The 12,615-nt window shown below is 40.5% G+C and overlaps 1 protein-coding gene across 1 annotated transcript; it reads left to right on the forward strand.

The window, feature by feature from the left end:
- The first annotated feature begins 1,654 nt into the window (after positions 1-1,654).
- LOC134463695 (sodium- and chloride-dependent GABA transporter 2-like) lies at positions 1,655-11,583 on the forward strand. Its single transcript, XM_063216906.1, has 15 exons — positions 1,655-1,688; positions 2,282-2,479; positions 3,850-3,984; positions 4,192-4,332; positions 4,771-4,852; positions 4,946-5,078; positions 5,328-5,462; positions 7,462-7,565; positions 8,319-8,443; positions 8,610-8,722; positions 8,997-9,134; positions 9,389-9,491; positions 9,958-10,058; positions 10,284-10,454; positions 10,905-11,583. The coding sequence occupies exons 1-15, from the start codon at positions 1,682-1,684 to the stop codon at positions 11,055-11,057; spliced, it is 1,839 nt and encodes a 612-aa protein (XP_063072976.1). The 5' UTR covers positions 1,655-1,681; the 3' UTR covers positions 11,058-11,583.
- Positions 11,584-12,615: the final 1,032 nt, after the last annotated feature.

Below are 12,615 nucleotides of genomic sequence, written 5' to 3' on the forward strand. Positions count from 1 at the left end.
AAGCTGGTTCTCTAGGTGAAACAGTGATACAAAAAGTAAAAGTAATAGTGAAAAACCCTGCCACTGATTCCCTCCAACACAGGTTTGACCTCTCCAAGTAACTTGCTATGACTCAATATCAGATCAAGAAAATGTCTGTTAAATGCTCATATTGGCAAGTGTATAAACTAGGTTTTAGGCCTCAGAATTCAAGGTCTACAATTCTAGTGAGTTATTGGAGGACTTTAATGTTCAATTAGGATTGACATGACTGACTGGCCATTTTTATTTGAAAATAGACTAAATAAGCTTATTGAAATGTGTGGGGCCATCAGTTGTGCCATGTTGATGTCAGGTGGATAGACAGCTGACATTGCTGTTGGACAACAGCTAGAATGATCTTTGTTGGTAAGCACATAATTCTCCATGTGTTCAAGCACAGTTTTGATGCCCTGCATGAAAATCCACGAAAATAAAGAGAGTGCATAAATGAGAAGGTGAGTCCACACTTTTTGCCTGTACTGTGTGTGTGTGTGTGTGTGTGTGTGTGTGTGTGTGTGTGTGTGTGTGTATATAAGTACTCTTTGCACTTTTTAAATTCATTTTATTATAATGACTTTTATGATTAGTAAAATCAAGGTGTTGCTGAAAAACTTAAAAGCTTAAAACTTGGTCAAGCTCCCCTGAATAAATAATGGTTATGAAGGAATGAAGTTAGACATGTGTAGCAATGGCTTGATACAAAAAAAAAATGTTCTTTTGGTGTCAGGTCAGCTGGAGGGTGGACATTAACTGGTGTAAACTAAAGCAAGAACACCCCTCCCGCTTGCCCTCACGTGCAGAGGACAAAACAGGACAAGAGAATACAAACAAGGTACTGGTCAATTGTAAAGCTGTTGTTTACACCATGCATAGTGCATACCCTTAACTGTAATCTCTATGACTTGAAAGTCAGTGTGGTCCTTAGCGCCACAATGCACACCTCACCCAGCTTTTACCTAGATACAACAAAACCCTCAACTGAAATGTGTGCATAAACACAAAAGCAGCAGCATACTGGTCTACAACACAATTGTTTTTAAGATGCACATAGAATATTTTGACATAACTGTACAATACTTCTCGACCTCTTTCTTTTGCCGTTTGAGGTTTCGGTGGAAAAGAGGTGCCTTGAAACCAACGTGACCTCGGTCACCGCTCAGATTCATTCATGATTTCCATCCTTGACACATGACTGATTCTATTCATCTGCCCCAAAGAAAGGCGGTGCTCTGGTGGCTAGAAGGAGGGGGGATGAGTGAAGCTCAGACTAGTTCCTCCCATCCTTTCCTGTTGCCTCTAGTCTTGGTCTCGTCCCACCTCTGTGGAGAAAACAATTAAGTTTCCCCAATGTTGGCAATGCTACTTTTGGGGGCCTTTACCCCATTCGCCATTCCAATTGCAAAAAATGATATAATGACCTTTGAACTGTGCTTTTGAAATTGCTTTTGTGACTGATCATCCGACCGTGACGTCGATCCGTGTGTCATCATGAGGGCACAAGCAGCAGGGAAGGACAGGAGGGAGCACACTTGGTGTCTCTCTTGAAGGTTGGGCCTGATTTGGAGTGACAGCCCCCACCTCCAGGGGTGAGACATAAAATTCTTCATCTCTACACCACACTTGATGTCTTGCCAGTACCTGAAGTCAGAGCTACTGCATAATGGCTGGTAAGTGTAATTTCCATACATAATCAATTGTATGCTGACTTGAATATTCTTAAAATGCATTAGGATGTGCTGTTGCACTATCACAGGACCAAAAGAGTAAAGTCTGAAATCAAACAGCATTGCATTTTTTGACCATATCCACCTACCGGTCTGTTTTACACTCTTTGCAAAATGCATTCAAAATGCGCTCTTTGCATAATGGTTTGAAATCCCATTGTGTCATTTGAAAAGACCATAGTGCTTACTACACACTATAGGAGTTCTAATGAAACAGGGAAATATTAATAAGCTCATGACTATTCTTGACTAGTCTTTAAAATGTTTAAATTGAATGAGTGAGACGCATAACAGATGCATTTTTTACAGCTCACATTTTATCCAGTATTTCCAGGATTTGTTTGTTTGTGATTGACACTTGATCGTTACTGTTGAATTAACTCATTTAATGTTATTATGCTATTATCATCATATGCTATACTACTGCATTGGTGAAGTTTGTATTTTCACACACAAGACGTGTATTTCTGCAGCCAAACAATTAATGTTTGCCGCACAAACTACAACATAAGTTGACTGTTTTGGTCCCTGTGCAGGGGACAGAGTGAAAGCAGGTGTCCCAAATGGAAGCAACAGTATGGCCCTGGCGAGCAGCTCTGATCCGTCAGAGGACAAGATCCAGGAGAGGGGCCAGTGGAGCAACAAGATGGAGTTCATACTGTCTGTGGCTGGCTCTATCATCGGCCTCGGGAACATGTGGCGCTTCCCTTACCTGTGTTACAAGAACGGAGGAGGTTTGCCCTTTATTATACACATGATAAAATACTACTGTTGATGGGCTGTCACTGTTGCCTTACTGTTAGACCCTGTTTACATGTACAGTGCAGCCTATTTGAATATATTGTTTTTGTAATTGCAATACATTTGGGCCTTTTGTTTACAAATAAATTGATTTTTAGGGATTTTTTTTAAATCCACATGGCATGTTTATGTAAACGAATAAAACATATCCCTTTTTTAAATGTCTGCATATGTGGTGTAATCTAGGCTTCAGATACACTGTGACTCTTTTTACATGCAGTAAATGGATGGCTGCAATATCTGGATTTTTACTGATGTTTTGTTTTCTGTGAATTGCATATGTAGTGAGTGATATCGCTCTGCAACACCATGCATTTTGTGTGTGTCTTTTGTGCTTTTTTGTATAGTGTATAGTGTATAGTGTAATTAGAAGGGGACCTTCACAGACAAAGAAACAGTTTCTGAGCACTTTCGGTTTGTGCTGTAGCTCTCTGACCAGAAATGCACCATAGCATCACATTAACGTCACTACAGACATTCATATTTATTAATTGCTAAGGTTTTGTTTATTATTATACAGAACCTTGAAAGACACAAACTTTGTTGGATTCTTGGCGTTGTTAGTCCCAAGTCGTGTGTGTTCTTTTAGATTTCCCTGCTTTGGTAGACATTGGGGGGTAAGTTCAAAAATGCTCAAGTCAAGAAATGCACAGCTGTTGTTTGGACTTTGGTGTCCAGTGCAGTGTCACAGCTGTTGTTCCTCAGGCCATGGTGCGGTGTGCTGTTGCCGTTTGAGGATGTTTAATGCCTGGTCATTGACCCAATATATTGCAGGGGCATTTGAAACAATGAGTACATTTTAACATTACACTACTACAGTGCATCACCTGACACTTAGCTAAGCCTTTTATCCAAAGCCACGTACAGTTATAACAGGGAATTGGTGACAGTCCCTGGAGCAACATGAGGTTAGGTGGCTTGTTCAAGCAGAGGCACATCTTGCCACCAGGCAAGGAAGGCAGCCGCTTGGGGCCCCCAAGCCCCTAGATAGTGAATAACAGCCCATACTGTATTACAATAGTGGTGATTTTGGTTCAAATATTCACTCTTTTGCATTTTCACTTGGGGCCCCACCTGACCCTAGAATCGCCTCTGTGTTCAAGGGCATCTCAGCCATGGATGAAAGTGTAAGGGGACCACTCACATTTTTTCCACTCTTGAGGATGGGATTCGAACCCGTAACCCTCTAATCTGAAAATCAACTCCCTAATCATTTGACCATGCTCTCCACATTTTAAATGGAAATGGGCCTTGATGATGTATTATTGTGTTATGACATTCCATTTCTTCTGTTGTTTTTCAGGTGCATTCCTGATTCCATACTTGATATTCCTTTTCACCTGTGGAGTTCCAGTGTTTTTTCTGGAGACGGCTCTTGGTCAGTTCACCAGTGAAGGGGGCATCACCTGTTGGAGGAAGATCAGCCCACTCTTTGAGGGTATTTTAAGCAGTCATTCCTCCATCCTAATTTCTCATTTGAAAAATTTGAAAATCTTTGTTTACTTAAAAAATATTCCTCAAAACATCAACACAATGAATAAAATGGATAAAAAGTCCTTTATCGTTTATATTGGAAACGTATGGATCTCAACGTCATGTAACATTTATGTTGACAGCTTTTGATGCCTCTTTGTTTCGATCGTAGGTCTTGGTTATGGTACGCAGGTGATAGTCTGCCTGTTGAACTTCTACTACATCATTGTGTTGGCCTGGGGGATATTCTACTTCTACTCTTCCTTCACCTGGGATCTGCCCTGGGCCTCCTGCAACAACACCTGGAATACAGGTAGCCTACACACTCAGTCTTATAGCACAAATACACCAGACGCAACTGGAGCGACACCAGCAACGGAAGTAATTGACTTTGTATGGAGTCGCTGGCGACATAAGAGACAAATCGATTTGAGCGACAAGAGGCGATTTGAGTGAATCGAGTGACAGTTTGTAGCTGAACTTCAGCGAATATTATGCTAAGTAGCTATCGGCAACTGTGAAATCAAGTGCCTTTTCTATACAGTACGGCAGCACAGAATTACAACCAATCAGATCATTTATTCTAGTGTTTGATGTATAATAGTATTTGTCTGTCATTGGTTCAATACTCCAGGGGCAAAGGAAATAGGCCATGTTGGCAATATATGGTGGGCCAATCCAAGATCTGATTTGAAAATAAGCAATTTGTCACTGTAACATACGATGACTATGCATTATACTTTCTTACAAGAGACCTGTGTGGAGTTTCAGAGACGAAATGAAAACGTAACACAACCAGCAAATGCCACTTCCCCTGTCATTGAATTCTGGGAGTAAGTAATCATTCTATTTAACCTGATCTGTACCCAAGCAATAATTTATGAATATAAATAAATTATGATTCAATAATTTTTGCATATCAACAGGAGAAGGGTGTTACGGATATCCCCAGGACTTGATCACATGGGGTCCGTAAACTGGGATTTAGCTCTCTGTCTCCTTGTTGCTTGGGTCCTGTGCTATTTCTGCATTTGGAAAGGAGTGAAGTCAACTGGAAAGGTGAGATTTAACATTTTACATCTGTGTATGTTGTTTAAGAAGTGCATAATTGCACCACCAAATGAAAACAAGTCAATATAAAATTCAATATAAAAGTGAAGCATAATATCATCTTATTGCAACAAAGTGTGATGCATTGGCCTGTTAATGTGACATTATCTGCCTATACTGTTGTAGATTTGCTGTGTTTCTTTCATGTAACATTTTACACGTCTGTCAAAGGAGACTAAACCTTGGCCTTTTCTGCAGGTGGTGTACTTCACTGCCACTTTCCCCTACATCATGCTGATTGTCCTTCTAATCCGTGGAGTCACGTTACCTGGAGCCATGCGGGGCATTGAATTCTACCTCACTCCCGATTTGGGACGTTTGGCAGATCCACAGGTATAGTAGAACCATAGCTCATTTTAGGAACATCGCCAGATTGCACACAACAAACATTGCACGGCAGAGTGAAATTGCATTTCCCTACGCTCTCTACTGTACGCATGCATGCACTAGGCCTACATCAGCTAAGCAGAGACAACAGCAGCTTATGCTATAAGACGACATATACGTGGATAGACTAGATAGACAACAGAATAGGGCAGTTGATAAGACGCATAAGAGGATATTGTATGAAAACATTTCAATTAATAAAGAAAATACTGGTATGCAGTGTTTTTTTGTCTTTTGCTGGGGTTTTTTGACCCATTGTTCCTTAGATCTAATTTAAAAGTTCAACAGGTGCTGATCTTCACCCGAGGGTTCTCCACTAGAAACAAACAGTGTTCTCTTGGTCCATCTGTGTTTAATACGCCTTGCTGTGTTGCAAAACAGTGCTTCTTTTGAGCTGATTTGGTTGCACAGCCCCTCAGGCTGGTCAGGTCAGCGGTACTTAGCCTGAGAATTTGGATTGAGACATCATCTCAAATAAAGGCATGGAATGTCTATACTTTTGACTGTTTAAATGCAGTTAAAAATGTACTGCATTTGGGAAACTCATCACAAACGTGATCCAATTTATGAATGCCTTGTATGTATCCTGTCAGACATGCTAGACTACTAAACACATTTTTTAGAGGACCAAGTAGGTTTCACAACACATACTATGGGACACTTCCCTGCATGAAAGTGTAATGTTGATTATATGCAAATGGTGTAGTTCTAGCGCAGCATGGCGTTTAGAACTTGCCCCAAGTCTAATTTGTGCACAGACTGTTTGAGTCTCTGACTGTCATAACTAGACCCAGAGAAGTGCTCATCTGTTCCCTTGTCCAATGAACAGAAACCAGGCTCCAGGGCAGGTACACGGCATGCACTTAAGCCCTGGCCATCAATGCACTGTGCTATAAAATGTTGCTCAGGGCCGACAGAAAAAAAAACGTGGTGCAGATCATGTTTGTTCATTTAATTTGCATACTTTTTAGCCAACATTTTCTCTGAGTATGGCAAATTGAAATACAAATCTCGGGGTACGGGTTTTAGGGATTTCAGACTGTATAAATATTTTGAGTTCATATCTGAGTTAAATGGTGCAAATAAAGCGATATAAAAAGCATGCAACACCTTGCCGCAATATTTAGTGTTTCCGCACCGCATTTTCAAAGTGCAGTGCCCCATTGCCTGCTGTAAAAGGACTGACAGTGCCTGTGGGTTAATCAATGCATGAAGTGAAAGAAGCTAGTTTGCAATTCACGGTTTCTTTGACAGTTATGATTAATAATTGAATGACCCCTCAAATTAAGCTTTAACCCCCCACCCTTTGGATTTTTGGAAGTCGCGTGAGAGGGAATGACAGCATTTTGTACTTGAAGCAACAGCTTCAGGGTGTTGTTGTAATGTATGTACATACAGGAAATCACCAAGCAGTTCTGGTATGTCACCAGAGATTAAGGAAACATTTCATTTCCCTATTTCCGTTCAGCTATTATACAACCAAAATGTTTACACTATGCAACATGCAAGCAGCATGTTGCTACTGTCTTTGCCTCTAAACAGGAGCCACTGTTCAGTTTCTCACAGCACTAGTTTGGGCAACGGTTTCTGCACTTTTACTTACTATAACATAGAAGACACGTTCAGTGTGAACATCTTGTGTAGATACAGTGTACTCTAATTGTTTTCTCTGACTTTGCACAAAAAGGGCCACAGGTTGACCAAAATTCCATAATTTGATTGGTGAGAGTATTCACTTCTATGATTAGAAATGTTTTGTTGAATTTCAAATTAAATGTTAACAAGATTAATGGAGAGAGCTTGGTGTTTGGAATGGGGGCGGGGTATTTTGAAGCAAAAGGGTGTCCCATCAGAAAAAGTTTGGGAACTTGAGCTACATAGTAGTTGAAGAGGTGTGATGATTGACCAGGCTGCCTACTGCTCCACTGTGTTTTTGGCAGCACAGGTATGGATGGATGCCGGCACCCAGATCTTCTTCTCTTACGCCATCTGCATTGGATGCCTGACAGCACTGGGAAGCTACAACAAATACAACAGCAACTGCTACAGGTTCGCCTCACAATTATGCTGGTTACACATTGGTGGTTGTAATGTTTTTTATGAGCCAAAAGAACGTTTGACTAAACAATACAATAAGAATGGCTTGAGAAGGACACTTGAGCCCAAATCCCACGGTCCATGAATATAGAATGAAGTATGCAGGCTGGTCCACTTCTAATAGACGAGGCCAGATGACTGGAGCACTCAAAACAACTTTTATGTTCCAAGCATAATGACTGCTTCTTGTTAAAGGGTGAATGAATGTACCTCTTCATCAGATTCTTCAGCGCAACTTGATTTCTTTGACTCTGAAAGACAGGGCTGGACTGGGAACAAAAAAAAACACCTGGGCAGTTCTGGCTTAAACTAACCCCTCACACATATACGCCGTTTTTGGGCTATGTCCTGTTTGACTCAGTCCACACTGTCTATATTGAAGATGGACCAATGGGTTGCCCCCTCTAAACTGTGGGCCAAGAGAAAAACAAATAAACAAACAAACATCAGTATCTGCTCCTGGGGGACTATTGGCCCACCTGGAAAATGCCCTGTATGCCAGATTACCAGTCCAGCCTGGTTGAAAGACATTTCACTCCTTTTTACCACTCAAAGAAGAAGAATTGTTGCTGACAGCTAGACTCTTTGGATGACATGACCTGAATGTATGAGAGTCTCCATGGGCTTGCTGAATGTTGTGATTGTCTTATCTTACACTTGGTTTATCTTACACTTATCTTATCTCTCCTCTGTCTTGTATTGCAGGGACTGCTTGTACTTGTGCTTCCTCAACAGCGGAACAAGCTTCATTGCTGGCTTTGCCATTTTCTCCATTTTGGGGTTCATGTCTTATGAGCAAAATGTTCCTATTGCAGAAGTTGCAGAATCTGGTTTGTATTTTATTTGTCATTACTCATCCGTGTTGTCATTGAACTGAATTTTAAATGTTCTTATTCAACTCACTGAATGTCTTAATGAAAATAAATATATACATATTGCAATTTGTGGAATTGCTGTGAGTTTTAAAAACCTTCCCGTCCTCTTTGTATTCCACAGGTCCTGGGCTTGCCTTCATCGCGTACCCACGTGCTGTGACCATGATGCCGTTCTCTACACTGTGGGCATGCTGCTTCTTCATCATGATTATCTTTCTAGGGCTGGACAGCCAGGTATGTCTGAATATCCCCTATAATCCAGGTCATGTTATCCAAAGAGTTTAGCGGGGAGAAACAAGACTTCTTCTTTGAGCTGGAAGATGTTATGACCTCATTCAAGATGCTTTGTCAGTTCTGGTCAATGTGTAGAAGGAATGGCGCCTGGAATGAAGGCAGCTATACTCTTTGGAAAGCCATGTCAGGTCTCATGGTAAAAAAACAAAAACTTTTCATAAAACAATACCTCGAGACAAGATACTTTTATGACTCTTTGTGGTCTTTCCACCAGTTTGTGTGTGTGGAGAGTCTGGTGACCGCCATCGTGGATATGTACCCAGCTCTGTTTCGCAAGAAGAACCGGAGGGAACTCTTCCTCTTGGGCTTGTCGTTTCTCTCCTTCTTGGTGGGGCTGATCATGGTTATGGAGGTAATAAAATAAAGCCAAATATTCCATTAACAGTGTTATAATCAAATTGCATATTATAAATTTTTGGTCTGTCATTGTCCTACGGTTAATTCCATCAAACATCTGCCTATCTTTAATCTTGTCATACAGGGTTGTTGATAGTTCATATTACGTTTAACGCCAATTTAATTTAGATTTACATTTCATTTCCATTTTAATATCAATTAAAAATAATTGTTACTTCTGACCTATTTTTTCTTTGATTTCTTCTACAGGGTGGGATGTATGTGTTCCAGCTGTTTGACTACTATGCTGCCAGTGGGATGTGTCTGCTCTTCATGGCCATCTTTGAGTCTGTGTGCATTGCTTGGGTGTATGGTAAGTCAACGGCTCTGTCCATAATTAAGGCCATCTGTCATATCTGTATGTCTGTCAATGAAATAATAAATGAAAGAAAATACAACAACTCCCCCCCAGCTAATCCCTTACATGGCATATGTCAGAGAGCCACCACTGGGTTTAGAGGAGCTGACAGAATCCATTTTCACCATCGCAGCCACAGTCCCACTTTGGTGGGGGTACACTTTGCTGGTGCTGCTGGTGCAACGTAATGGCCATTTTACTATTGTCCTGTCAGCCCATCCATCCATCCATCCATCCATCCATCCATCCATCCATCCATCCATCCATCCATCCATCCATCCATCCATCCATCCGTCCATCCGTCCATCCGTCCATCCAGTCCCATACATCCATCCATTCACCCACAGCAGTGGAATGCGTTTTATTTCCCTTGCATGTTTGTGTTATGTGATATTATCACATCTTCTCTATGCTATTCTAGGTGCCGATCGTTTCTATGACAATATTGAGGACATGATTGGATACCGGCCAGGACCCTTCATCAAGTACTGTTGGATGTACTTCACTCCAATTACCTGCATTGTGAGTACTGATCTGCGCTGCTTAACTTCCTGTTGTATCTACTATTAATGGCCACCATACGTTTTCTAAATGAAATGCTGTGGTCTGTGATGTCACTTTGAGGTGTGAACAGGCTTAGTTTATTTCACCTTATGTATGTTTCATGTCTGTGATTTTTCCTTTATCCAAACCTCAATGCTGACATTTTAAAAAGTAATATTTTGTACACAATGTGTCTGTTTGTAGGGCACTTTTGCGTTCTCCTTGATCAAGTACACTCCACTGAAGTACAATAAGGAGTATGTGTACCCGTGGTGGGGCTACATGGTGGGCTGGTTCCTGGGTCTGGCCTCCATGCTCTGCATCCCGCTCTGGATGCTCTTCAAAATCAGCACCACTGATGGGACTCTCAGGGAGGTGAGGCTCACAATTCATTGGCCTCATTTACATGTGACGTTTAACGTCAAATGAACTCAATTTCATTCCGAATAATAATTCTGCTTTGATAACATCATACAAACACTTCACAATTCTGAGTGAAAGTCATGCAGAATTAAACTTACGAATAAAGTGGTTTATTCCATTGTTAATTCCGAATAACTTAATTCCTCTTTCATCAATATGGTCATTATGCTTAAAATACAATTCCGGTCAATACACGCATGCTCATTGGTATGCGATGCTTTCTGAAATGCTCTCTGATCCCTGGTGTTCATTCAAAACTAAATTTAAGTGTCTCATTCTAGGCCTTATTTTTCGGCCTTATTTCTTGACTCTGTCTGTCCTGGACTTGGTCTTGGTCTTCTTCATTCCCTCTGGTGTTCATAACAAATGTTTCAATGAGCTGTGTGGTTTTGCTTTCCTCAGCGTGTTCAGAAGCTGATACGCCCATCTGAAGACTTGCCCAGGACAAGGAAAGAACAGGAGAACATGTTAGCCATGTTTGCTCCAGAGGAGGGGCAGACTCAGACTGTGACTTACAAAGGTGGCTACACTCCTGTCGGTGTGGCAGACTGCTAGGAGAGGAAAACTGGACACATGACTATGGATTTTACACCAACATCCATTGTGATGTCTTGGATAGGCGACCTGGGGTGCATTTCTTGAAAGTGTAGTTGTTAGTCAGTTAGCAACTTCAGTAGTTGCCAATGGGAAATTGCATTGCGAACAACAAAGTAGCTAATGTAGTTAGCAACTATGGTTTCGAGAAATGCACCCCAGATGACCTAAGGGAAATGAGACCTGAAGGGCTTGTATTTTTTAATGTTATCCATTTCAGTGTTTCTGTACATTTACATTAAAGTATTCTTTATCTCCAGTTATTAAAATGTCTGGCAAATAGGCTACTTAGGATATAGTGTATATGAGACTAATATGTTGTGTTAGTCATGTGATTGTGATTATAGATGCAGTGCAATTTGTCACATTAAAAAAAAAAACCACTGATCAGATCTGTGCACCATTTGTCTGTCAACCTGAAAGATTGTGATAATGGATTAATATTTTGTATTTTATTTTTGTGTTCATTAAAAGATTGACAATGAGATGTCTTGTGGGCACTTTTTAATTAATTGTTATATATTTTTTTTACTGAACTGCTGCTACTGACAGGCTACACAGGCCTACAGGGCTATTGACTAATTGCAATCCACATTCCAATTAAGTTGGAGACATTTCTCTCCCTCGTTAACCCTCAAGCGACTGGACTGTTCTTGCGACTAATCTGACCAAGCGGGGTCCTTTATGACCCCAAGGAGTTTATATAGAAATACCACTACGTATATACATTATTTTTGGGGGGTCATTCAAATTAATTTACATCTTGGACAATCTTGTCCCTCATCTAAAGCAAAATAAATGTGAATTTGAATATTTTATTGTTCTGCTAAAAGGTAGTCAAACGTAGGCTACATCCGCATAAATAAATAGAAAATATGGTAACTTTCATAGACACAAAACCATGTCTCAAACATACTATAAGATTGCATACTCAAAATTTCTTTGTAATTGACATTGTAGCTGTAAAGAGGTGTCTTCCATATGTATTAGAGAAAAGAGATGATTCAACTGATGCTTGAGCCGTACAACCATAATGAAATGTCTTGAAACGGCATTGATTTCACTGTGAACTTGTTTCCTCCCTTTTTGATCATCAGGATGACTTCCATTTCATATTCTTATCAAGTGTCTAGGACCACTGTGCCAAGATATCAACAAGCCAGTATGCAATAATAGAGGAAATGCTACTTGGATGCCCTCACAATGTGCTTGATTGGCTATCTCAGGGGTGCCCCATTTATTTATATAATATATTATGTTTTGATATTATACATGTTTATATTATAAATATTGTAGGTCTGCTGACCATGGCCTGCCCCAAGACACAAAATATAAAAACTAGAGTTTGAACATTACAACAGAGATGGAAATTATAATCCTCTCGGGGTCATACATGGCCGCACAAATGTTTTGATTATAATTCCCATATAGATGGGCCAATCCTCATATAATTAACTCACAACATGCACAGCATATGAATTGACAAACTCCTAGAAGGACATGGTTTTCTGATGAAAAT

This window comes from Engraulis encrasicolus, chromosome 15, assembly GCF_034702125.1.
Source record: "Engraulis encrasicolus isolate BLACKSEA-1 chromosome 15, IST_EnEncr_1.0, whole genome shotgun sequence".
Classification (NCBI taxonomy): Eukaryota; Metazoa; Chordata; class Actinopteri; order Clupeiformes; family Engraulidae; genus Engraulis; species Engraulis encrasicolus.

Coding starts and splice junctions, on each gene's coding strand:
- LOC134463695 (XM_063216906.1), top strand. Junction 8,723..8,996: donor TTCTAGGGCTGGACAGCCAG/GTATGTCTGAAT, acceptor TCTTTCCACCAG/TTTGTGTGTGTGGAGAGTCT. Junction 10,455..10,904: donor CTGATGGGACTCTCAGGGAG/GTGAGGCTCACA, acceptor TGCTTTCCTCAG/CGTGTTCAGAAGCTGATACG.